Source organism: Somniosus microcephalus, chromosome 25 (genome assembly GCF_052327205.1).
Source record: "Somniosus microcephalus isolate GS21.2 chromosome 25, FLI_Smic_1.0, whole genome shotgun sequence".
Classification (NCBI taxonomy): domain Eukaryota; kingdom Metazoa; phylum Chordata; class Chondrichthyes; order Squaliformes; family Somniosidae; genus Somniosus; species Somniosus microcephalus.
Window position 1 is genome coordinate 32,786,296 of NC_141011.1, and position 27,218 is coordinate 32,813,513.

At 50.8% G+C, this 27,218-nt stretch overlaps 1 protein-coding gene across 1 annotated transcript in view; it reads right to left on the minus strand.

Annotated features, from left to right (window-relative positions):
- Window positions 1–427: 427 nt before the first annotated feature.
- emc1 (ER membrane protein complex subunit 1) overlaps window positions 428–27,218 on the minus strand; it is a 39,331-nt gene continuing 12,540 nt past the window's right edge. The window contains exons 13-22 of the mRNA XM_085967124.1: window positions 24,449–24,648; window positions 22,667–22,816; window positions 15,671–15,832; window positions 14,812–14,931; window positions 12,840–12,977; window positions 11,537–11,710; window positions 10,397–10,607; window positions 4,412–4,496; window positions 4,055–4,184; window positions 428–1,997 (exon numbers count right to left, since the gene is read on the minus strand). Coding sequence (XP_085823250.1) covers window positions 1,818–1,997; window positions 4,055–4,184; window positions 4,412–4,496; window positions 10,397–10,607; window positions 11,537–11,710; window positions 12,840–12,977; window positions 14,812–14,931; window positions 15,671–15,832; window positions 22,667–22,816; window positions 24,449–24,648 — 1,550 coding nt within the window. The 3' untranslated portion in view covers window positions 428–1,817. The remainder of the gene's footprint in view (window positions 1,998–4,054; window positions 4,185–4,411; window positions 4,497–10,396; window positions 10,608–11,536; window positions 11,711–12,839; window positions 12,978–14,811; window positions 14,932–15,670; window positions 15,833–22,666; window positions 22,817–24,448; window positions 24,649–27,218) is intronic.

Genomic DNA, 27,218 nt, shown 5'->3' on the forward strand with positions numbered 1-27,218 from the left:
TCACTGATGTGTGAAACCTGATGTATTCAGTGTATAAACCGCTTTTAAAATACACAGTTCAAGACATCTTAACATCGTGATGGTGGGAGTTGATTGCAGGAGGATCCATTTACAGCAAATATTGGAGTATTAAATGGAAGATCAGATGTTTCAATTAGCAACATTTTATGACCCCAAAAATGAGAACAATCGAACTGCAACACCAACCTCTGTAACTCACTGTGGAGGGAAGCAGCCACCACCCGTGACATTACTGTACAAGATTGTCCTCCATTAAATAATGGATAAAAAACTACTTGGAAAGCATCATTACCATGGATCTAGTTGTTGTCCATATCTTAATCTGCTCAAAGCGCACTACTGATATAGCTAATGTCAAACGTAACATTTTCTACATATAAAGCTCAGAAGAAAACCAAGTTCAATGTCACAGTAACGTTTTATTTAGTGGTTTCAAAAACAATCCATGAAACATAAATTAGTATTTGCTATGTAACAGATTTCAATGCATCAATTTCAAGTTTTTGACGTGGCTCTACTTGAATTATAGGAATGGGAGAGAATATGACATCTAGCTAACCAGGAAAAGGTTAGAACTGTCATTCTAACCCTCCCTTCCCTGCAACACAACACTGAAACTTGGGCACATGATTAGAATCACAGCTATTCACAGAGATCTGGCTTTAATCCTGTTCACTCACTCATCCATTGTACATTTTAAGTTGACTCTAAATCCGTGTCAGTGTTTTCAGAAGTTAAATATTAAACATCCATAATTTAAAATCATCAACAGTCAAAATCCTCTATTCCTAGGGTACACTAGCAAGTGTTAAATTTTTCAGAATTTTTTGTATTTCACACATTTGTCAGGTGACACTTAAGGTACATGCACACTCCCTCACACACCCACTTCAGGATCGCAATCAAAACAGCAACATTTTCAAATTCCCACAAGTAATCAATCAGCAGTCCCCCATCAACCACCCCTCACAAACACCATCATCATGTAACACCATAAATTGGGATTATTACACTGGGAAGAGATCAACATAATCATGGCATTAAAATAAAAGATGCCACGTTGGTAATTTATTGTCCATTTTGGAGTATTGGGACTGAAGATAATGCCCACGGGTGGAGGGTGTAGTAAACGTTTCTACCACTATGTGGCTCCAGTGCCTTTCCAAACAGGAAAAAAAGCACTCTAGCAGCACCTGGTGGCAGCGCTTCAGTATTGCAGACCAGCTCTTTCTAAAACATTTCAAACCCTGCTTCATAGCCGAGTATTAGGCCAAAGGAACAACCCCAGAATGGTAGACAAATTAAACCGTGTGCAAGACCGAAGTTCTCTGTCCGACAATGAAGCATTGCTCCAGAACTTGGGGTTAAAGGGGAACCCGAGCCGGATATAACATCCATGCTCCAATATCAAATATCAATTAGTTTGAAAAACACAACAAAAGCTAAAGATTTAAAGCACAGCACCAGGAAACATTCAAATTCAGCTCTGCTATTAATTGTAACAAGTCACTTTTCAGCTCCAAGCAGGAACAAAATTACCTTTTTACCTCAAAAAAAATTCTGATCAATAGAACGCTTCAATTAATTTTTACAATGAAACCAAATTTTTTTTTTCATCTACTCAGGAAAGTGTCCATCACTCTGCTTCTCATAGTGAGAGTGTGTTACAAAAAATATACATAGTATGTACATGGGCACAAGAGCATCAACTCCATCTGGGACCCTGATGAAGGTTGCACCCATCTTCTGCTCCACTTGGCCACGAGATAACTCGTCTCTTCTATTGCCAATGGTATCTATCGCCAAGCTCGGTTCAGCAGCTTCACCTGGGCAAGGCGCTTCGTGATCATGGTCGTAAAAACCAACCCTAAGAGAACGCTGCTGATGAGCACGTAATCATAATCATCCTTTAGAACGTCAAACTGCTTCGATGGGTAAACCCGGGTCTGGAAGATGTCCAGTCCATAGACAACCACCTGAAACAGACAGAACACATTCACTAGTTAGACTCCAGTGCACCAGCCACACCTTTCCCACGTAGGCTCTTTGCTAGTTAGTGACATGCCCCTGTCCATAAACACACATCACCTCACTAGTCCGGGGATGTGAAAGATCAGAATGTAACACAGTTTAGTACAGGTCCTGGTTGGACGCGGCCGGTGGGGAGGGGAGAGTCACGGGTCACTCTGACCAATGTTCCCGCTAAGCCGCCTAGAGATCCCGCGCGGGCCACTCACTGGCTTTTCAATGGAAGAAACCGCGCATGCACAAAAATTTGAATGGTTAAAGGGACTGCGAACAAAGAAAAAATTAGAGGTATCATTGACTGGCTGCCTGCCTCTCTTCCGCGGCCTTGTCTTACTTATATCAGTGGCGCCCTAAAAGGGGGACTTGTTGTGCTGATTCTGGTTTGGTGACCCAGTGTCACCCTTATTGGTCCATCAAGATAGGTAACACAGATTAGAAAGTCAGAATACCCAGCACTGCCCGAGCGATGTTTCTGCAGGGGGTGGGGAGGTCAGGTGGAGTCAGGCAGGCCCATGGGAAATCCTGCCTCACCCAATGAAATAATGGCCCAGAAATTCGGGTCTCCACGGGCGAGTACCGTAAGCCCAATGGAAGTGCTGGTTTCGTGCATGCACTGCACATGCGCGGGAAACCGGCACTTCCATTCCCCTGAAAGAAGGGGTCAAGAGGTGGAACGCGTGCGCAGGAGAGGCTGCGTGTGCACATTGAACTTACTTTTTTTTTTTTTTTGCAGGTTTTCCCGGGAGGGTAAGTCTCCAGAAGTTACACATTTAAAAAGCAGGCGCAAGGCCTGCTTTTTACAAGGTAAGTGGTGAATTAATTAAAATTAAAACATTTTTTCCACAGGTTTATTATTTTTAAATACTTTAAAGAAAGGTAAGTTTATTTTTAGCCCTGTTGGAAAATAAAATTATTTTTTCCAAAAATTTAAATTATTGTTTAAAAGTTATTTCATGTAATTTATCGTTTATTTTTAAAATGTGATTTTTTTTTAAATTTATTTGAAGATTTAGTGATTTTTTGGGGCTTATAGTATTTATAGGTTTGACAGGTCAACTTATGAATGAAGCATTCCCTGCTACCATTGCCTCTCTGTAATGAAATCTGTTTGTCTTGATCCTGTATTTCCCTGTATTCGTTTTGCACTCATGTATATTACCCTCCCCCACACGGTGTATAGTTTCACTTCCTCTTTCCTGACTAACCTGGAAGGTTCCAGGTCTTGGTTCTTGGCTCCGCCCCTGACTTCTCTTACATAAAGATCCCAGGATCTGTATGACTCATTCCTGTGAGCCAGTCGGTGTGTTGAGATGTTAGCTCTGATCTTAGTGATTAAAAGCCAACTTGTTTAAGTCTATAACTTCTAGTTTTGTGGTTATTGAAGGCACATCACTCTCCATGGCCCACGTGATCCCAGGGGACGCAGTGAACTAACTGCTCCCCTGGGCTACGCAAGCACTGCGCGCCGGCAGTTGGAGGAGGCCCAGGATCAGAATCCCATGCGAGCCCACAGCTCAACGGCCGGCGCGGTAGGTAAGTGCAGGTCGGGGGCTTGCACCCGCGGGAAGCCCCCGACCCGAATTTCTGGGCCAATATTCATGCCACCAGCCGTGAAGTCTGCAACACTAAAATTCTCATTATTCAGCTGGAGCAGAGTGGTGGGAGCCAAGCAAAAGAAACATACACAACATGTGGCATGATCTGAACACTGGAAGCATTGAAAATAAAGTAGCCTTTGTTGCAAGGCACTCACAGCATCCTATCTATCTTGTAGATTATGACAGATGTCATCTATAAAAGCAGTCGGTGAGAAACTACCTCAATGAACACCAGGTTGCCAATCACATCCCAGATTAACCACTTCAACTGGTTGCAACAAACTGGTTCTATGGTTGGCTACAATAGAACCCGGCTCAAGGGGCTGAATGGCCTCCTCCGGTTCCTATGTTACAAGGCATTGAAAACTGGCAAATGTGTGACTGACGGCAGGTTGTTACACACTGACCAGGCAGGTGGACTCCAGGCCAGAAGGAGCTGTGTAAATTCCCCGTACTCTGGAAACGGACTGATTGTAGTTGATGTACCATTCTGAACGGATTGGTAGTTCTGGAGCGTAAGGAATCAAGTTCTCCTCCCTGAAAAAAGAGATAAAATAAAAGGATGACGAAAAACTGGCTTTAATTTCTGGTGTTACAAAACAGTACAACAGACTGGCTAAATACAAACCTGACTGCATCAACTGGATTCTGTTCTGCATTTACTCACCCAAATATATACCAGCAGATACTGCATGTTTGACATTGGCTCCACCCCACCTACAGATCACAGGCCCTGTCCCAGAGAAGAGAGTTTGTCAACTCACCGGCTATGCTCAGATGGAACCTCTGGGCGCCGAGGATCCAGAAATGCTTTTGGCAAAGAAAGAATTCCTCCAGAGTGCAGTCCGACTGCAGGACAGAAAAGCATCCATTAGAATCAGAGACTAACTGGAGAGCACAAGAAGCCAATCCAACCCCATCATCTACCGGCAACACAGAATCGTAGAATCTTAGAACAGAGAAGGGGGTCACTCGGCCCATCATACCCATGCCGGCTCTCTGAAACAGCTATCCACTTAGAACAACCCTCTTCAATTTTTCTCTTTCAAATATTTATCCACTTCTCTTTTAAAAGCTATTATGGATTCTGCTTGCACAGTTTCTGGTGTGGAATTCCACGTTCTGGCAATCCTCTGCAGAGAAAAATTATTCTGAACTCTCCCCTGGTTTTCTTTGATGATCAATTTATGCCCTCCATTTACCAATTCATCGACCAATGCATGTAGTGTTAGCCTATTTACCTTATCGAAACTCTTCATAATTTTAAACACTTCTAGTAGATCTCGTCACCAAACAAGTTTCTTTCTCTCGCCACATAACTAAAGCTCGTCAACCTTGGTATCATCCTAGTGAATCTCTTCTGCACCCTCTCCGTGGCCTTAGACAGCCTTCCCAAGGAATGGCCCAGAAATTCGGGTCCCCAGCGTGAGTACACACTGGGTACTCACCCGTAAGCCCAATGGAAGTGCCAGTTTTGTGCATGTACTGTGCATGCGCGGGAAACCGGAACTTCCGTTCCCTTGAAAGAAGGGGTTGACAGGTGGAACACGTGCGCCAGAGAGGCAGTGCGTGCGCATCGAACTTACATTTTTTTTTGCAGGTTTCTCCGGGAGGGTAAGTCTCCAGCAGTTACACTTTTGAAAAGCAGGCGCAAGGCCTGCTTTTAACAAGGTAAGTGGTGAATTAATTAAAATTAAAACATTTTTTCCACAGGTTTATTATTTTTAAATACTTTAAAGAAAGGTAAGTTTATTTTTAGCCCAGTTAGAAAATATAATTAATTTTTTCAAAAATTTAAATTGTTTATAATGGTTATTTCATGTAATTTATAGTTATTTTAAAAATGTGATAAAAAAATTATTTGAAGTTTTAGTTATGTTTTGGGGCTTATAGTATTTATAGGTTTGACAGCTCTTGTCAAATTTATGAATGAAGCATTCCCTGCGACCATTGGCTCTCTGATGGGCCTTCAATAACCACAAAACTAGAAGTTATAGACTTAAACAAGTTGGCTTTTAATCACTAACATCAGAGCTAACATCTCAACACGCCGACTGGTTCACAGGAATGAGTCATACAGATCCTGGGATCTTTATGTAAGAGAAGTCAGGGGCGGAACCAAGAGCCAAGACCTGGAACCTCCCAGGTTAGTCGGGAAAGAGGAAGTGAAACTATACACAGTGGGGGAGGGTAATATACACGAGTGCAAAACGAATACAGGATCAAGACAAACAGATTTCATTACATTCACCCCTTCTATAGATTTAGTCCATCGGGGTGATGTTTCTTAAAAGTTGGTATAAGTGAGTCTGTCAGGAGGTTTTGCGGTTCTCAGTGATCGGCGCAAAGCCGGTTGGGGTGCCTCTAGGGGAGTGGATTCTGGTTCCTCCGCTGTCCGGGCCTCCGCAGTGTCTTCCAGGTTATCTGCAGTGTCCTCCAGGTTAAAGTTGGGTATTGATACCTCTGGGCGTCCTGTCTCTTTGTAGTGTAGGTCTTCATCGGGTAGTCTCCCATCGTTCTCTCCGCTCCCCGAGGGAGCGAGGTCTTTTATGGAAACAGTGTCCTCCCGCCCGTCAGAGTATTCGATATAGGCGTACTGAGGGTTTGCATGGAGGAGCTGTACCTTTTCCACAAGGGGGTCCATTTTATGGCCTCTCACGTGCTTCCGCAATAGTACTGTCCCCGGAGACGTCAGCCACGCGGGTAGAGATATGCCAGAGGTGGATTTCCGGGGGAAAACGAACATCTTTTCGTGAGGGGTAGCGTTAGTGGCAGTACATAACAGAGACCTTATGGAGTGGAGCACGTCTGGGAGGACTTCCTGCCAGCGGGAGGTCGGAAGGCCTTTTGACTTTAAGGCTAACGTGACAGCCTTCCAAACAGTAGCATTCTCCCTTTCCACTTGCCCATTACCCCGGGGGTTGTAGCTAGTGGTTCTGCTAGTGGCTATCCCCTTCGAGAGCAAGAACTGGCGCAGCTCGTCACTCATGAATGACGTCCCCCTATCGCTGTGTATGTAGTTCGGCATGCCAAACATGCAGAATAGATTACAGAGACACTTGATGACCGTGGCACTGGTCATGTCTGGGCAGGGAATGGCGAAGGGGAAGCGGGAATATTCATCAATGATATTGAGGAAGTATACGTTACGGTCGGCAGAAGGAAGGGGTCCCTTGAAGTCCAGACTTAGGCGCTCGAATGGCCGTGTGGCTTTGATAAGGTGTGCACGGTCAGGCCTGTAGAAACGAGGCTTGCATTCCGCACAGATGCGGCAGGCTCTGGTCATTGCCCTGACCTCCTCGATGGAGTGGGGCAGATTGCGGGACTTTATAAAATGGTATAGTCGGGTGACCCCTGGGTGACAGAGGTCGTTGTGGAGACCCTGTAATTTGTCCGTATGAATGCTGGCACACATTCCCCGCGATAGGGCGTCTGGGGGTTCATTAAGGGCTCCCGGCCTGGACATAATATCATAGTCGAACGTGGATAGTTCGATCCTCCACCTGAGTATTTTGTCATTCTTGATTTTCCCCCTTTGTTTGTTACTAAACATGAAAGCCACCGACCGCTGGTTGGTGAGCAGGGTGAAACGTTTGCCGGCTAGGTAGTGTCTCCAGTGCCGCACTGCCTCCACTATAGCCTGTGCCTCCTTCTCAACAGAAGAGTGCCTGATTTCAGGTCCCTGAAGGGTTCGGGAGAAGAAGGCCACAGGTCTCCCAGCCTGATTGAGGGTCGCAGCTAAGGCAAAGACTGACACATCGCTTTCGACTTGAAAGGGAATGCATTCGTCCACTGCACCCCTTTCAATGTCCTGTTTAATACTGGTGAAAGCCTCCCAAGCTTCAGCTGATAGTGGGAAGGACGTCGATTTAATGAGGGGTTGGGCCTTATCAGAGTAATTGGGCACCCATTGGGCATAATACGAAAAAAATCCCAGGCACCTTTTTAAAGCTTTGGGATTGTGTGGCAGGGGCAGTTCCTTTAGGGGGCGTAATCGGTCAGGGTCCGGTCCAATTACCCCATCTTCCACCACACAGCCGAGGATACAGAGACGGATTGTGTTGAAGACACATTTGTCTTCGTTGTAGGTTAGATTCAGCTTTAGGGCAGTTTTTTAAAATCTCGCAAGATTTAGATCGTGGTCTTGCTGGTTGTGCCCGCAGATAGCGACATTGTCCCGATAGGGGTAGGTAGCTTGTAGTTTATTCTCGTCAACCATGCGGTCCATCTCACGTTGGAAGACCGAGACCCCATTTGTTACCCCGAAGGGCACTCTGAGAAAATGGTAGAGGCGCCCGTTCGCCTCGAAGGCGGTGTATGGGCGGTCCTCCGTTCTAATGGGGAGCTGGTGATACGCGGATTTGAGGTCGATAGTCGAGAAGACTCGGTATTGCGCAATCTGGTTGACCATTTTTGATATGCGGGGTAAAGGGTAGGCGTCCAGCTGGGTATAAATATTAACAGTCTGGCTGTAGTCAATTACCATCCGTTTCTTTTCGCTATTTTTAACTATGACTACTTGGGCACGCCACGGGCTGGTACTGCATTCAATAATGCCTTCCCGCAGGAGTCTGTCCACTTCCGCCTTGATAAAGTGTCTGTCTTCCAGACTGTACCGTCTACTTTTGGTCGCTATGGGCCTAGAGTTCGGAGCGAGATTAGCAAATAAAGAGGGCGGGCTGATTTTTAAGGTTGATAGGCCACAGACTGAGTGGTGGCTGGGACCTGCCATATGCTAGCGTGACACTTTCGTGGTGGCACTGGAAGTCCAGGCCCAAGATTACATTAACACAGAGTTCTGGCATCACGAGGAGTTTAAAATCCTTGTAGTCCGTGCCTTTTACAGTCAGTGTTACCACACAGTAGCCCAAAATGTCCGAAGTGTGGGGCTTAGCAGCCATAGCAATTCTGCTCCGTGTAGGGGTTGCCGTTAATGAGTGCCGCCGTACCAGGCTAGGGTGGATAAAACTCTCGGTACTCCCAGTCAATTAAACATTTCGTTAAATTCCCGTTTACCTGTATGTCCATCATGGATTTTGTCAATGGGTGTGGCCTGGATTGATCCACCGTGATCGAAGCCACTGTTGGGCCCTGGGCGGCCGTTGAGTCGGGAAAAGATGGCGGATCCCAAGCTGGCGGCCCGCACGGCACGCACGAGGCGGTGACGGAGTTGGAAATCGGATTCCCCCTGCAGACTTTGCTAAACTGCCCCTTTTTCTTACATTTGAAGCATATAGCGTCCTTCGCTGGGTATCGTCTGGGGTGCTTGGCCTGGCCGCAGAAGTAGCATTTCGGGCCTCGAGACATTGCCGCTGTAGTAGGACTCCTGGGTGAACTTCTGTGTGGGGACTCCGGCGGCGTAGAGCTGGTCTGAGACCTGGATGGGGAAGATGGCTGATTCCAAGATGGCGGCCCCCTCGGCGCACACGAGGCGGTGAGGGCCACATGGCCGGAAGAATAAGAGTCAGAGTTTTTCTGGGCCACGTCCAGCGATCGCGCAGTGGCCACTGCCTTTTTTAAGTCCAGGACCTCCTTCTCCAGCAGTATCTGCTGGATATAATTTGATTTGAGGCCCATGAAGGAATCGCGGACCAATTCGTCAGAGTACGCGTTGGCCGTCACGGCCTTGCAGTTACAGTCCCGGACCAGGTCCTTTAGGCCCTGTAAGAAATCGTCCACTGATTCCTCTGGTCGCTGCCTGCATGTAGCCAGCAGATGTCTGGCGTACACTTCGTTTACCGGCCTCTGGTATTGGGCCTTCAGGATAGTGATGGCCTCCGCGTAAGAGGTGGCGTCCCGGATGAACGAATAAATCCGATGACTTACGCGAGTAGTCAGTAGACTCAGTTTATCTACCTCGCTAGCGGATGAGGCCCCCGCGAAGAGTTCAAAGCATTTGAGCCAGTGTCCAAATTGATTTGATGCTTCAGCAGAATGTGGATCCAAGTCCAGACGCTCTGGTTTTAAGAGTCGATCCATCCTAGTATTCTTTAGTGATTAAAATTGATGGGCCTTCAATAACCACAAAACTAGAAGTTATAGACTTAAACAAGTTGGCTTTTAATCACTAAGATCAGAGCTAACATCTCAACACGCCGACTGGTTCACAGGAATGAGTCATACAGATCCTGGGATCTTTATGTAAGAGAAGTCAGGGGCGGAACCAAGAGCCAAGACCTGGAACCTCCCAGGTTAGTCGGGAAAGAGGAAGTGAAACTATACACAGTGGGGGAGGGTAATATACATGAGTGCAAAACGAATACAGGATCAAGACAAACAGATTTCATTACACTCTCCATGGCCCACGTGATCCCAGGGGGCGCTTCAAACTAACTGCGCCCCTGGGATACGCAAGCACTGTGCGCCGGCAGTTGGAGGAGGCCCAGGATCGGAATCCCACGCGGGCCCACAGCTCAACAGCCGGCGCGCTAGGTAAGTGCAGGTTGGGGGCCAATATCCTAACTGTGGAGGACAAACCAATAGTAACTCGTGCAAAAACTTCAGACGTGGTTAAGGAATTCAAAACCAGCAAGAAGCAAGTCAGTAATCATACAACCAAACATTTTGTAAATTTAATGCTTGACTTTTTATCCAGGAGTAATCAAACATTCAACATAAACATACAGCACAGTATTTGGGCTAGCCCTACAGCATTCACCGATCTTCCCTCTGTCAGCCCATAGGACAGACCCCACTCGCTATCTGTTACTTGCTCCCCCACATTGCCCAAGAACTGATCTGCCACTTACTCAGCAGGTGGCGGCTGGTGATCCCTTTTTCTGTGATAGTGGCTTCCACCAGACTGATGGCGGACGGGAAGATGTAGGACTGTTGAAAGATGATAGGAGAGAGGGGACGGTCGAGCGAGCTGAATGCTGTGCTGTTGTATTGCTCTGTTCCCTCATAGAGTTCCAAGACAGTCATCTCATTCCTTCGGGACTTTGTGTTCCAGTACTGGTACTAGCGGTGGCAAAGGAACAGCAGAGAACGGAATTAGGATTAAAACAGAGAGAGTCCGGATAATGTCTAGAAGATAATTAGATTAAACTGCAGCAAAGGAACAGTACATCAGGAGAAGCAGTTTCTTCAACCTTTTAGGAACAGTGTCTGAGCCAATGATGGGACAGCCGGCACGAGGCTATCTGTTGCAAAGCAGATAATGGATCACTCCAAAAAAGGTCACGTGTCCTCTGATGGTAGAAGGTCATGCCTGTAGTGGAGACATTATAGTGTGCGGCCCACACAGAGAGACGGGGGCAGTTGTTGAACGAACAAGGGTTGCGCTTCATTAGTAAAACCCCAGGTTCACCTGAGGCTGCAAAACTTAAATATAGAATGAATAGATTAAAATCATACAACTGTGACTAAAAGGAGCCCCCCACCCCAATACAATCACATCATTTAATTCCATTTGGTTTAGATGTTAATAATCCTGAATCAACTTTTTGCCCCTTCCAATCACTGTCTGGCTGTTCCCATGGGAAACACGCTCGGGTGGAAGTCAGTTGCGGACTGGATCGCGCTCGGCTGTGATGCCCATCACAGCCATTTAGCCCTCCGATACACAGGAACATCTTACACTTCTGCAGCATTCCTCACATCCAAAAAAGCATCTCTGTGCACAGAGTAGGAGGAAAACAAAAGGGAGCGCCGGGGTGGGGAGACGAAGGAACTGTTGAAGAAAAGGGTTTTTAGGAAGTTTTTAAAAACGTGGAGGAAGGTGGCAAGGTAGAGGAAACCGGGCGGGGGGATTTGAGTAAGACAAGAATCCTGAAGTCAATTTGCTGAATGGTCACTTGGGTGAGATTGGAGTGTCTGAGCTAGGAACAATCATTCAGGGTGAACAAACACCCACTGGATCCCCGATTTACCACATTCCCCGTCCTTACCACCACCCAGTTCTCAGAGTGCACAACGTAAACAGGTCCCCTTGCTTTCCGCTGCACAGACTCGTGGACGATCCGTCCAGTCACCCCGTCAATCAGGTAGACACAGATGAAGGTGCGTTCATGGTGCGTATCGATGCTCTCAGTAACCACCGCCAGCAAATTGGGATTCAGATACTGGAAAACAAGATTCGGCTGTCAGGTGACGCAGCAGAGGGTCTGACAACTGGCAAATCAGTCAGTAAATTAAACAAACCACAAGACAAAATCCGGTTACATTTCATGACCACAGAATCGTGTTGCCCATGAGATTATTGTAATAAAGTCATTCTCGTCAGAGAGTGATCAAAGTCTTAGCCCCCCCAACACACTAGCTGGAAGGAGGAGAATTATCTGTTGTTGAGGTTTATCAGAGTCTGTACTGTGAGTCTTGGCTGTGGTGCGGAGTGTTAAACTGACCAATTGAACACAGAACTGAAATTAATTCCCGTTATTGGCTGGGCAGCAAACAAACCCTTTCTGAATTCTACGTCGTCACTGGGGCTCATTCAATCCCACGCCAGAAACTGCAGCACAGTTAATCACACATTTAAAAAGCCCTCCCCCCATTAGGTTCCCTCAGTTACATAAACGATTTGGACTCGGGAATCAGAAATACAATTTCAAAAATTGCCAATGGCACCAAATTGGGGAGTGTAGTTAATACAGAGGAGGACTGCAACAAAATACAGGAAGACATTAATAAACTTGCAGAATGGGCGTGTAATTGGCAAGTGAACTTCAATACAGATAAGTGCGAGGTAATACTTATTGGTAGGAAGAATAAGGCCACATACTCCTTGGAAAATAAGTATCTAAATGGGGTAGAGGAACAGAACGATCTAGGGGTACAGATACACAAATCACAAAGTAGCAACACAGGTTAATAAGGCCATAAAAAAAGCAAACAAAGCACTGGGGTTCATTTCTACAGGGATAGAATTAAAAAGCAGAGAAATGATGTTAAACTAGTATAGAACCTTGGTTAGACCACACTTGAGTAATGTGAACAGTTCTGGTCTCCATATTATAAAAAGGACATAGAGGCACTGGAGAAGGTGCAAAAAAGATTTATGGAATGATACCAGAATGGAGAGGTTATACCCATCAGGAAATATTGAACAGGTACAAAAATACACTTAATATTCAAATTAAAACAGGAACATTTTAAATTTTGTACAGTATTTAAACTAACACGTCAATAGTTCTGAAGCTATAAACATGGCGTTTGAAAATTAAGAGTGTGACTTGACCCTGCTGCCAGTACCTTGTAGAGGACACTGCGATCTCCCATCACCCGGCCCTGCGAGTGCACATGCTCGTTCGACCGCTTTCCTTTCACAATCACTACTTTTTGTGTGTCTGCCGGAATCACCACCTCCCAGATCTCCTCCGTCCCAAGGCCCTGCAGAGAGAGAAGGTGACATCAGTGACTATTAAACTGCTCGCTGACAGACAGCGAGAACAGGCCCTCGGACTCCACTTCCACAGTGTGTGTGTGAACGGAACCTCGGACTCCACTTCCACACAGTGTGAACGGAACCTCGGACTCCACTTCCACAGACAGTGTGAACGGAACCTCGGACTCCACTTCCAGAGTGTGTGAACGGAACCTTGGACTCCACTTCCACAGGGTGTGTGAACTGAACCTCGGACTCCACTTCCACAGAGTGTGTGAACTGAACCTCGGACTCCACTTCCACAGACAGTGTGAACGGAACCTCGGACTCCACTTCCACAGAGTGTGAACGGAACCTCGGACTCCACTTCCAGAGTGTGTGAACGGAACCTTGGACTCCACTTCCACAGGGTGTGTGAACGGAACCTCGGACTCCACTTCCACAGACAGCGAGAACTGAACCTCGGACTCCACTTCCATAGTGTGTGAACGGAACCTCGGACTCCACTTCCACAGACAGTGTGAACGGAACCTCGGACTCCACTTCCACAGACAGTGTGAACGGAACCTCGGACTCCACTTCCAGAGTGTGTGAACGGAACCTTGGACTCCACTTCCACAGGGTGTGTGAACGGAACCTCGGACTCCACTTCCACAGACAGCGAGAACTGAACCTCGGACTCCACTTCCACAGTGTGTGAACGGAACCTCGGACTCCACTTCCAGTGTGTGAACTGAACCTCGGACTCCACTTCCACAGAGTGTGAACGGAACCTTGGACTCCACTTCCACAGGGTGTGTGAACGGAACCTCGGACTCCACTTCCACAGACAGCGAGAACTGAACCTCGGACTCCACTTCCACAGACAGTGTGAACGGAACCTCGGACTCCACTTCCACAGACAGTGTGAACGGAACCTTCGGACTTCCACTTCCACAGATGCCACACAAACATGAAGTTGACCTCAGATAAATTCTGATGTTCCCCTTTCCCAGCCAGTATAGGGGAGTGACTGGTACAACTCACCCCTGGGTAATTCATCAGTGCAGGGAGCAGAACACTGCACCACCTTCACCAGAGGATGTTGTGTGTTACACTGCAAGTATATTGTAGCTGTGGTACACCAGTGTAGTGATGTTACTGGACTAGTAATCCAGGGTACAGTAGTGTACTGGTTATGTTACTGGGACTAAGTAATCCAGGGTACAGTAGTGTACTGGTTATGTTACTGGACTAGTAATCCAGAGGCCTGGACAAATTAATAATCCAGAAATTAAAAACTGGCATCGTAAAAGTGACCACAAAGCTGTTGGATTGTCATAAAAAACACTGGAGTAAACGGGTTCACTGATGTCCTTTGGGGAAGGAAACCTGCCGCTCCTTACCCAGTTTGGACTACAAGTGATTCCAGTCCCAACAACAACATGGTTAAATCTTAACTACCCACTGAAGCGGCCTTGCGAGCCACTCAGTTATGCCAAACTGCTTCTCACTTCCAGAGAATGAATTTTTTAGAAACTATCTTAGAGAATTAAGTTAATTTCCCATTTATTATATACTGTATTTATATTGTTATATATCCATTTATATACAGAAGTGTTGCATCCAGTGTATATCCGTAGCACTGTCCCAGACCATGCTCCGGATCCCAGACCGCCCATGAGAATGTCACAGGTAATCCTCTAGTTATACAAAAAGAATGCCTGAATTCAACAATTAAAATTTGTCCACTTGTGCTATACCTGATCAGAATTGTCCCGGAGAGCAATACACCTGAAGGTAAGTAATTAGAGACACTGCAAATTGTTTGCACACAGGTTTGTAAACTGACCGCACTACCTTGTGTAGACGGAATCCATTCAACTTTCCCAAAACAGGATCCACCAGGTAGAAAAAAACTATGTGTGCAGAGTCCTGGAGTTGCTGCAGGATGTTCCTACTAGAGGGAAAGACCATCACCTGCAAAGAGATAAAACAGAAAAACTAGAGCTACTCTGTGTTTCCACTTTTTAAAGAGACAATATTCAGTGCCCAGCCGACATAGACAGCTCACAGTGAGAACATAGGCGGTGTGGCCATTTAAGCAATCTCAGACATTCTAGGTGCTACAAGTAGCCTTAGCACCCCTGGTTTAGGGAAGGGGAAAATCAGCCATGGTTCCTGCTCCTGATTACTAACTAGTGCTGGAAAGTGCATGTGTGGCATTGGGTAGAGAGAAGAACAGGCTCACTGTGATGCCCTCTGCAGTTGAGCAGCTAGCCAACACTCTCTGGTTACACTCACACATGAAGAGTGAGAATGGGACTCAATGTCAACAAGGAGTCAGTACCAACAGCAAAGGGTGAGAAAAAGGAGACGAAATACAGCTGTTTTGCAAAATATAGACACCTCCCAAGCACACCTCAAGCATCCATCCAAAACAGGCCCAGTGACTGGTGGTTTGACTGGTAATCTACCTCTGTGACCTCTAGGGTAACTAGTACTGGTCTGGTACCGATTATGGCATTGAGTCGGGTTAACGATGAATCCTATAGATCTGAAACAGTGCCATTAAAAGTAGCTGTACAAAAAGGTCAGTCATGCCCATGGTTTAACATACTGCGATCCCTTGCCATCACCATTCTAATTGCTATTGACAAAGTGGGGAATGTCAGCCCTGTGAATCCACATCAGTCTCAGTAATGAGATGCGGAATTACCTTATGCTCGTCGTCAACCAAGAGCAGGACTTTAGCGTAATCTTGGTCCACAATCGGAAGCAGCAAAGACTGAAGTATAGGCCGGGTTAGCACTGGTGGATTGATGTGACTCCGCTTTCCGAAGATCGGGTTGAAAACATGAAGAGAACTCAATCCGGTTTCCTGAGTGAAGGGGGGGGGGGGGGGCGGGGGGGCGAGAGAAAGAGGATATTTTATCCAATGTTAATTACAAGGCAGAAACTGTAATTTTTTTTTTAATTGAACCCTTTTCAAAAAGTGAAGAGCAGCACAGGAAATGACTGATCCGCGACTGTGGCTTTGCCAAGTGTTACACTGGCCCGCTTCAGGCAAGCTGAACATTGCTCCAGTTACTGCCTGCTCACACCAGCATGGGGGCATGGAGACAGTCAATGGAATACAGCCCTCACAAACACCGAACATGTGTTCCCATGGACTGCACCACTAGCACGGGTCCACTTCTTCCGTATTTCACTGACTTGATTCCAAACTGAGTAAAATGCAGTTTGGATGTACTATGGGAGCGCTGCAGTATTGTCGGAGGGTCAGCGCTGAGGGAGCGCTGCACTGTCGGAGGGTCAGCGCTGAGGGAGCGCTGCACTGTCGGAGGGTCAGCGCTGAGGGAGCGCTGCACTGTCGGAGGGTCAGCGCTGAGGGAGCGCTGCACTGTCGGAGGGTCAGCGCTGAGGGAGCGCTGCACTGTCGGAGGGTCAGCGCTGAGGGAGCGCTGCACTGTCGGAGGGTCAGCGCTGAGGGAGCGCTGCACTGTCGGAGGGTCAGCGCTGAGGGAGCGCTGCACTGTCGGAGGGTCAGCGCTGAGGGAGCGCTGCACTGTCGGAGGGTCAGCGCTGAGGGAGCGCTGCACTGTCGGAGGGTCAGCGCTGAGGGAGCGCTGCACTGTCGGAGGGTCAGCGCTGAGGGAGCGCTGCACTGTCGGAGGGTCAGCGCTGAGGGAGCGCTGCACTGTCGGAGGGTCAGCGCTGAGGGAGCGCTGCACTGTCGGAGGGTCAGCGCTGAGGGAGCGCTGCACTGTCGGAGGGTCAGCGCTGAGGGAGCGCTGCACTGTCGGAGGGTCAGCGCTGAGGGAGCGCTGCACTGTCGGAGGGTCAGCGCTGAGGGAGCGCTGCACTGTCGGAGGGTCAGCGCTGAGGGAGCGCTGCACTGTCGGAGGGTCAGCGCTGAGGGAGCGCTGCACTGTCGGAGGGTCAGCGCTGAGGGAGCGCTGCACTGTCGGAGGGTCAGCGCTGAGGGAGCGCTGCACTGTCGGAGGGTCAGCGCTGAGGGAGCGCTGCACTGTCGGAGGGTCAGCGCTGAGGGAGCGCTGCACTGTCGGAGGGTCAGCGCTGAGGGAGCGCTGCACTGTCGGAGGGTCAGCGCTGAGGGAGCGCTGCACTGTCGGAGGGTCAGCGCTGAGGGAGCGCTGCACTGTCGGAGGGTCAGCGCTGAGGGAGCGCTGCACTGTCGGAGGGTCAGCGCTGAGGGAGCGCTGCACTGTCGGAGGGTCAGCGCTGAGGGAGCGCTGCACTGTCGGAGGGTCAGCGCTGAGGGAGCGCTGCACTGTCGGAGGGTCAGCGCTGAGGGAGCGCTGCACTGTCGGAGGGTCAGCGCTGAGGGAGCGCTGCACTGTCGGAGGGTCAGCGCTGAGGGAGCGCTGCACTGTCGGAGGGTCAGCGCTGAGGGAGCGCTGCACTGTCGGAGGGTCAGCGCTGAGGGAGCGCTGCACTGTCGGAGGGTCAGCGCTGAGGGAGCGCTGCACTGTCGGAGGGTCAGCGCTGAGGGAGCGCTGCACTGTCGGAGGGTCAGCGCTGAGGGAGCGCTGCACTGTCGGAGGGTCAGCGCTGAGGGAGCGCTGCACTGTCGGAGGGTCAGCGCTGAGGGAGCGCTGCACTGTCGGAGGGTCAGCGCTGAGGGAGCGCTGCACTGTCGGAGGGTCAGCGCTGAGGGAGCGCTGCACTGTCGGAGGGTCAGCGCTGAGGGAGCGCTGCACTGTCGGAGGGTCAGCGCTGAGGGAGCGCTGCACTGTCGGAGGGTCAGCGCTGAGGGAGCGCTGCACTGTCGGAGGGTCAGCGCTGAGGGAGCGCTGCACTGTCGGAGGGTCAGCGCTGAGGGAGCGCTGCACTGTCGGAGGGTCAGCGCTGAGGGAGCGCTGCACTGTCGGAGGGTCAGCGCTGAGGGAGCGCTGCACTGTCGGAGGGTCAGCGCTGAGGGAGCGCTGCACTGTCGGAGGGTCAGCGCTGAGGGAGCGCTGCACTGTCGGAGGGTCAGCGCTGAGGGAGCGCTGCACTGTCGGAGGGTCAGCGCTGAGGGAGCGCTGCACTGTCGGAGGGTCAGCGCTGAGGGAGCGCTGCACTGTCGGAGGGTCAGCGCTGAGGGAGCGCTGCACTGTCGGAGGGTCAGCGCTGAGGGAGCGCTGCACTGTCGGAGGGTCAGCGCTGAGGGAGCGCTGCACTGTCGGAGGGTCAGCGCTGAGGGAGCGCTGCACTGTCGGAGGGTCAGCGCTGAGGGAGCGCTGCACTGTCGGAGGGTCAGCGCTGAGGGAGCGCTGCACTGTCGGAGGGTCAGCGCTGAGGGAGCGCTGCACTGTCGGAGGGTCAGCGCTGAGGGAGCGCTGCACTGTCGGAGGGTCAGCGCTGAGGGAGCGCTGCACTGTCGGAGGGTCAGCGCTGAGGGAGCGCTGCACTGTCGGAGGGTCAGCGCTGAGGGAGCGCTGCACTGTCGGAGGGTCAGCGCTGAGGGAGCGCTGCACTGTCGGAGGGTCAGCGCTGAGGGAGCGCTGCACTGTCGGAGGGTCAGCGCTGAGGGAGCGCTGCACTGTCGGAGGGTCAGCGCTGAGGGAGCGCTGCACTGTCGGAGGGTCAGCGCTGAGGGAGCGCTGCACTGTCGGAGGGTCAGCGCTGAGGGAGCGCTGCACTGTCGGAGGGTCAGCGCTGAGGGAGCGCTGCACTGTCGGAGGGTCAGCGCTGAGGGAGCGCTGCACTGTCGGAGGGTCAGCGCTGAGGGAGCGCTGCACTGTCGGAGGGTCAGCGCTGAGGGAGCGCTGCACTGTCGGAGGGTCAGCGCTGAGGGAGCGCTGCACTGTCGGAGGGTCAGCGCTGAGGGAGCGCTGCACTGTCGGAGGGTCAGCGCTGAGGGAGCGCTGCACTGTCGGAGGGTCAGCGCTGAGGGAGCGCTGCACTGTCGGAGGGTCAGCGCTGAGGGAGCGCTGCACTGTCGGAGGGTCAGCGCTGAGGGAGCGCTGCACTGTCGGAGGGTCAGCGCTGAGGGAGCGCTGCACTGTCGGAGGGTCAGCGCTGAGGGAGCGCTGCACTGTCGGAGGGTCAGCGCTGAGGGAGCGCTGCACTGTCGGAGGGTCAGCGCTGAGGGAGCGCTGCACTGTCGGAGGGTCAGCGCTGAGGGAGCGCTGCACTGTCGGAGGGTCAGCGCTGAGGGAGCGCTGCACTGTCGGAGGGTCAGCGCTGAGGGAGCGCTGCACTGTCGGAGGGTCAGCGCTGAGGGAGCGCTGCACTGTCGGAGGGTCAGCGCTGAGGGAGCGCTGCACTGTCGGAGGGTCAGCGCTGAGGGAGCGCTGCACTGTCGGAGGGTCAGCGCTGAGGGAGCGCTGCACTGTCGGAGGGTCAGCGCTGAGGGAGCGCTGCACTGTCGGAGGGTCAGCGCTGAGGGAGCGCTGCACTGTCGGAGGGTCAGCGCTGAGGGAGCGCTGCACTGTCGGAGGGTCAGCGCTGAGGGAGCGCTGCACTGTCGGAGGGTCAGCGCTGAGGGAGCGCTGCACTGTCGGAGGGTCAGCGCTGAGGGAGCGCTGCACTGTCGGAGGGTCAGCGCTGAGGGAGCGCTGCACTGTCGGAGGGTCAGCGCTGAGGGAGCGCTGCACTGTCGGAGGGTCAGCGCTGAGGGAGCGCTGCACTGTCGGAGGGTCAGCGCTGAGGGAGCGCTGCACTGTCGGAGGGTCAGCGCTGAGGGAGCGCTGCACTGTCGGAGGGTCAGCGCTGAGGGAGCGCTGCACTGTCGGAGGGTCAGCGCTGAGGGAGCGCTGCACTGTCGGAGGGTCAGCGCTGAGGGAGCGCTGCACTGTCGGAGGGTCAGCGCTGAGGGAGCGCTGCACTGTCGGAGGGTCAGCGCTGAGGGAGCGCTGCACTGTCGGAGGGTCAGCGCTGAGGGAGCGCTGCACTGTCGGAGGGTCAGCGCTGAGGGAGCGCTGCACTGTCGGAGGGTCAGCGCTGAGGGAGCGCTGCACTGTCGGAGGGTCAGCGCTGAGGGAGCGCTGCACTGTCGGAGGGTCAGCGCTGAGGGAGCGCTGCACTGTCGGAGGGTCAGCGCTGAGGGAGCGCTGCACTGTCGGAGGGTCAGCGCTGAGGGAGCGCTGCACTGTCGGAGGGTCAGCGCTGAGGGAGCGCTGCACTGTCGGAGGGTCAGCGCTGAGGGAGCGCTGCACTGTCGGAGGGTCAGCGCTGAGGGAGCGCTGCACTGTCGGAGGGTCAGCGCTGAGGGAGCGCTGCACTGTCGGAGGGTCAGCGCTGAGGGAGCGCTGCACTGTCGGAGGGTCAGCGCTGAGGGAGCGCTGCACTGTCGGAGGGTCAGCGCTGAGGGAGCGCTGCACTGTCGGAGGGTCAGCGCTGAGGGAGCGCTGCACTGTCGGAGGGTCAGCGCTGAGGGAGCGCTGCACTGTCGGAGGGTCAGCGCTGAGGGAGCGCTGCACTGTCGGAGGGTCAGCGCTGAGGGAGCGCTGCACTGTCGGAGGGTCAGCGCTGAGGGAGCGCTGCACTGTCGGAGGGTCAGCGCTGAGGGAGCGCTGCACTGTCGGAGGGTCAGCGCTGAGGGAGCGCTGCACTGTCGGAGGGTCAGCGCTGAGGGAGCGCTGCACTGTCGGAGGGTCAGCGCTGAGGGAGCGCTGCACTGTCGGAGGGTCAGCGCTGAGGGAGCGCTGCACTGTCGGAGGGTCAGCGCTGAGGGAGCGCTGCACTGTCGGAGGGTCAGCGCTGAGGGAGCGCTGCACTGTCGGAGGGTCAGCGCTGAGGGAGCGCTGCACTGTCGGAGGGTCAGCGCTGAGGGAGCGCTGCACTGTCGGAGGGTCAGCGCTGAGGGAGCGCTGCACTGTCGGAGGGTCAGCGCTGAGGGAGCGCTGCACTGTCGGAGGGTCAGCGCTGAGGGAGCGCTGCACTGTCGGAGGGTCAGCGCTGAGGGAGCGCTGCACTGTCGGAGGGTCAGCGCTGAGGGAGCGCTGCACTGTCGGAGGGTCAGCGCTGAGGGAGCGCTGCACTGTCGGAGGGTCAGCGCTGAGGGAGCGCTGCACTGTCGGAGGGTCAGCGCTGAGGGAGCGCTGCACTGTCGGAGGGTCAGCGCTGAGGGAGCGCTGCACTGTCGGAGGGTCAGCGCTGAGGGAGCGCTGCACTGTCGGAGGGTCAGCGCTGAGGGAGCGCTGCACTGTCGGAGGGTCAGCGCTGAGGGAGCGCTGCACTGTCGGAGGGTCAGCGCTGAGGGAGCGCTGCACTGTCGGAGGGTCAGCGCTGAGGGAGCGCTGCACTGTCGGAGGGTCAGCGCTGAGGGAGCGCTGCACTGTCGGAGGGTCAGCGCTGAGGGAGCGCTGCACTGTCGGAGGGTCAGCGCTGAGGGAGCGCTGCACTGTCGGAGGGTCAGCGCTGAGGGAGCGCTGCACTGTCGGAGGGTCAGCGCTGAGGGAGCGCTGCACTGTCGGAGGGTCAGCGCTGAGGGAGCGCTGCACTGTCGGAGGGTCAGCGCTGAGGGAGCGCTGCACTGTCGGAGGGTCAGCGCTGAGGGAGCGCTGCACTGTCGGAGGGTCAGCGCTGAGGGAGCGCTGCACTGTCGGAGGGTCAGCGCTGAGGGAGCGCTGCACTGTCGGAGGGTCAGCGCTGAGGGAGCGCTGCACTGTCGGAGGGTCAGCGCTGAGGGAGCGCTGCACTGTCGGAGGGTCAGCGCTGAGGGAGCGCTGCACTGTCGGAGGGTCAGCGCTGAGGGAGCGCTGCACTGTCGGAGGGTCAGCGCTGAGGGAGCGCTGCACTGTCGGAGGGTCAGCGCTGAGGGAGCGCTGCACTGTCGGAGGGTCAGCGCTGAGGGAGCGCTGCACTGTCGGAGGGTCAGCGCTGAGGGAGCGCTGCACTGTCGGAGGGTCAGCGCTGAGGGAGCTGCACTGTCGGAGGGTCAGCGCTGAGGGAGCTGCACTGTCGGAGAGGCCGTGCTGAGGGAGCGCTGCATTGTCGGAGGGGCAGTACTGAGGGAGTGCTACACTGTCGGAGGTGCCGTCTTTCGGATTGGACGTTAAACCGAGAGCCCGTCTGGTGTCTCAAGTAAATGCAAAAGATGCAACTATTCGAAAAAGCACAGGCGAGTTCTCCCTGGAGTCCTGGCCAGTATGTATCCCTCAATCAATATCACCAAAATAAATTATCTGGTCATAATCTCATTGCTGTTTGTGGGACCTTGCTGTGTGCAAATTGGCTGCCGTGCTTGCTACATTACAACAGTGACCAGTTCAAAAGTACTTCATTGGCTGTGATGTACTTTGGGATGTCCTGAGGTTGTGAAGTGTGCTGTATAAATGCAAGTCTTTCTCTTATTATTACAAATCACCTCCAACCCTTCTGAACATGAAAACCACAAATGACCATCTCAGTTTGGAGACACCAGCTACCAACTCCAACCATTAGATCCATTTTCACCTTCAAGATCGGGAGATTATATATTTAGGAAAAACTGCAGGTACTGTACTTCAAGCTTGGGGGCAATATTAAGAAAATTATGGCACAATATTAATCCCAAACATGTAACATTATAGAAACATAGATAAGGTATTTCCTCCTGTGTTCCACAAAACGCACAAACAAAGTCATCATCTCAGCACCACAACTGAGATACTGCAAAGCGGAGTGTCACAAATCATGAAACTCTTAAAGCTGAAGCTACTTTCTGATAAGGTTACTCGATGCAGAGGTTCCAATAACTGCCTTGTAGAGTTTGCACTCTGACCTTGTCCTTGATGATTAAGGTACACTGTGGCGGGTGGGGGAAGTGAGCGGTCGTTCGCTGCACGGCCAATTTGAAGGAGGATCCTGGTTTCACGTTCTCAAAGTACTGCTTCCACAAAATGGTCCCAGAGCTACTGTCAATCCCAAAGAGCTGAAATTTAAAAAAAGTCAGCACTGAAAACCATCAGATAGACAGTGACAGGGAACAAAAGACAGCGTATATCAGCCCCATAAACATCACACAGGGCCAGGGACAGTCAAATGAAATGAACATGCAAATACTGGAAACACACAGCAGGTTAGAACTGGTGCACATCTGAGGTGTTGACAAATGCTCACTGACCAGCTGTACATTTCTAAAGTTCCATCAGCGCTTCACAGTACTAGCACTGGAAGCAGGAATGAAGTCACTTACTCTCCTAGCAGAAGGATGGCATATCAGGATAATAAGAAAGAAACTACTGTGCAGTCTTGATATATAGAAGTGCAAACAGACGGCAAAATAATTTACAACTTTGATCTATCAAATATCTGTTCCCAGCTCTGTCCTCACTCTCAGACTTTCTATTCAGTCTCTGGCTATCCCAGGCCATTGCACGGTTTAAAACTGACCTGACCCTTCCACTAGAAATTCTTTGGCAACCCCTACATTAATCTCCACCAGTCATCAACCTTCCCCCAACTCTCATTCAAAAAGACTGCGAGTCGAATGGTCAGATTTATATCTGTTTGAATTTGGCAGACAGTGACACAGGCTAGTCAATGAGAGGAGCATGGAGACACAATGGTCCCTGTGCCACTGGACCTGCCAAATTCTGGTAAGAATAGCTTTAACTGTTTTGATTCTCAGTCTCATGGTGACCAGGAGTGAAAGGAAGGAGGGGAACGGAATCTGTACATGGGAATACAGGAAACTTTGGTTCATCCGGAGGTTGTATGTCTGGAAACCTCGATCGAACGGCAGAAATCAGCAGCCATTTTGGTTGGGTTTTTTTTCTTCTCCTAGCATTTTTTTTTTTTAGCGTCTCTGTAGCTTAGCAACAGCTTCAGAGACGCTTCCAAGGTACGGGCCGAGTGTTTACAAGCTGTTGCTAAGCAACAATGTTTGTTGTCAGATAGAGAGATGAAAACCTCCGTATCCTTCAACATTAGTGCTGGTCTATCCGGAAGTTTTGATAGATCGGCAGCAGCTCGGTCCCGTCGGTGCCGGATATCGCGAAGTTTCCTGTAATGGGGGATGGATGCTATCACTGAATGTATGGTGGGCAGAGTCAGGTCAGTTTTAAAGTGAAAGTATATGCAGCAGCCTGGGACAGCGAACAACCAGGTAAAGAGTCCAGGAGCAAGTGAATGCAGTTGAGTGAAGCCAGAAAATAACTTTGATATATTACAGTACAATTCGACACAATTTTATTCCAGGATGTAGGACTCTTATTGAAATCCGAAATATCATATGCCACTGTACAACCAAAACAACATTTAATCCAGCACCAAGCACACTGGGTGGACAGGACACAACTCTCTAGCTTCGAATCAAAGCCGGGGTTCCTGCTCTTGATCATTATCCAGCGACTCATGCTGGAAAGCTCGTGGGAGCCGGGATCAGGCGTCGTTGTGATATATTGTCAACGAGCAGACATTCAATGCTTTAAGCACACGTGGCCATCTGGGTGAGAGACCAGAGGTGACCAACTCGTGTGGAAATGTACCCCAGCAAGATACGGAACCTTGGGCGGGAGTGGGGAGATAAGTCAACGCAAGGCCGTGGCTCAGGGACTGTTACCTTTCCAGACGCCGTCACTATCACCATCATCTTCTGTAGGTTAAACTCATCCCGGGCCAGGTTTTCTATTGTTATTTCATTCTTTGAGTGGCTGCGAGGCTTTCGTGCATCATAGAACATTTTGAGGAGCTGGTAGCTCCATGCTTGCAGCAGGATCAGCTGGGAGGACAGTCGCTTCATGAACATTCCCATTGGACCATCTGTCAGAATATATAAACGGTCAGAAAATGGGCAAGAACAGAACAACAGATAACCTCATAGCATACACATTACATCACACCACATGAGAGCACTGAGGCAGTGGTTTTATATCACTGAGTAACATTCATTAGCATGGTCACCTAGATTCAATCTGCGGGGACTGTGCAGTGCTCCCCTCAGTTATGAGATTCTAACACACAATGTGACGAGCTGTGGTCAGCCAGCAGGTTAAAGACATTAGATCTCACTGGTGAAAATACTCATTTTAGAATTTGAACGTTAATAAAACAGATGACAGCCCAATTCAGTCCTCAAATAACTCGTACATTACAAAAAAAAATGTCCACTTTAATGGATATGCTGAAAACACAGTTGCACCTTCCAAAAAACAACAGAACAACAAATCTGTGGATTGAACATGTTACCTTGTGCAGCTGGTTTCACAGCAGCATGAACAAAGAAAGCGGCATTTTAGTAAAGAGTTAAACATGCAGCATAAACCTTCACAGCACGTGCAACGTTCCCATCCCACTGTTAGCAATACGATTTCAAGGAAGCTTAATGGCTGGAATGTGAATCCTGAACAGTGAGAAACCTCCAGCAGCTCGATTCAAGGTTCTGTTCTTCTAAACGCGAGATGTATCTGACGCTTTTAACTAGGGTACAGTACTGGTGCCAGTGGGACCAACTTACGGTGTTGAATTTAAAGTAGCAGGCAGCTTTAAAGAATATTGTGGCTCAAGTATAATTTATTGTGCAGTGCACTAGTAGCAATACGCTAACAAGCAGCATCTTCTCACATACATCACCCTGCCCAACTCCAGCTCTCTGAGCATTGTGTAAATAAGTGGGAATGGGCGCAAAAATCAACTGTAAAAATGACAGCTGGTCATAAAGTGTCACAGCTGCACTGCAGAGAGCAACAGGAGCAAGTTACTGGCCCTGTGCTACTCTACGGCAGCCAATGCATTGCCTGGAACTGATCAACGCATCAGCAAAACTGCTCCTCACACTTTGCTAGTCAAAGGAACGAGTTCCTGCCCTCAGCCAGCAGCTGTTGTACAAACTGCAAGTTAGAAACTTGGGAGCAACAGGCCAGTTAGCTTAACATCTGTCATAGGGAAGATGTTAGAAGCTATTATTAAAGACGTTATAGCAGGGCACTAAGAAAAGTTCAAAGTAATCAGGCAGCGTCAACATGGTTTTGTGAAAGGGAAATCATGTTTAACCAATTTATTGGAATTCTTTGAGGAAGTAACATGTGCTGTGGATAAAGGGGAACCGGTGGATGTACCGCACTTAGATTTCCAGAAGGCATTTGATAAGGTGCCACATCAAAGGTTATTGCGGAAAATAAAAGCTCATGGTGTAGGGGGTAACATATTGGCTTGCATAGAAGATTGGCTAGCTAACAGGAAACAAGAGAGTAGGCATAAATAGGTAATTTTCTGATTGGCAAGATGTAACGAGTGGTGTGCCACAGGGATCAGTGCTGGGGCCTCAACTTTTTACAATTTATATAAATGACTTGGATGAAGGGACCGAAGGTATGGTTGCTAAATTTGCTGATGACACAAAGATAGGTAGGAAAGTAAATTATGAAGAGGACATAGAGGTACAAAGGGATATAGATAGGTTAAGTGAGTGAGCAAAGATCTGGCAAATGGAGTATAATGTGGGAAAATGTGAAGTTGTCCATTTTGGCAGGAAGAATAAAAAAGCATATTATCTAAATGGTGAGAGATTGCAGAGCTCGGAGATGCAGAGGGATCTGGGTGTCCTAGTGCATGAATCGCAAAAGGTTACTATGCAGGTACAGCAAGTAATTAGGAAAGCTAATAGAATGTTATTGTTTATTGCGAGGGGAATTGAATACAAAAGTAGGGAGATTATGCTTCAGTTACACAGGGCATTGGTGAGACCACATCTGGAGTACTGTGTACAGGTTTGGTCTCCTTATTTAAGGAAGGATGTAAATACGTTGGAAGCAGTTCAGAGAAGGTTTACTAGACTAATACCTGGAATGGGCGGGTTGTCTTATGAGGAAAGGTTGGACAGGCTAGGCTTGTATCCACTGGAGTTTAGAAGAGTAAGAGGTGACTTGACTGAAACATATAAGATCCTGAGGGGTCTGGACAGGGTGGATGTGGAGAGGATGTTTCCTCTTGTGGGAGAATCTAGAACTAGGGGTCACTGTTTAAAAATAAGGGGTCGCCCATTTAAGACAGATGAAGAGAAATTTTTTCTCAGAGTCATGAGTCTTTGGAACGCTCTTCCTCAGAGGGCGGTGGAAGTGGAGTCTTTGAATATTTTTAAGGCAGAGGTAGATAGATTCTTGATAAGCAAGGGGGTGAAAAGTTATCAGGGGTAGGCGGGAATGTGGAGTAATCAGATCAGCCATGATCTTATTGAATGGCGAAGCAGGCTCGAAGGGCCGAGTGGCCTACTCCTGCTCCTAATTCGTATGAGCCGAGGCTCAGGATTCCACTCAAACCCCACTTCCCACATCAGCTATGTCTTTCACAATGAATCACCGCACGACCTGGAAACAGAGTGAGCTTTTGTTGTT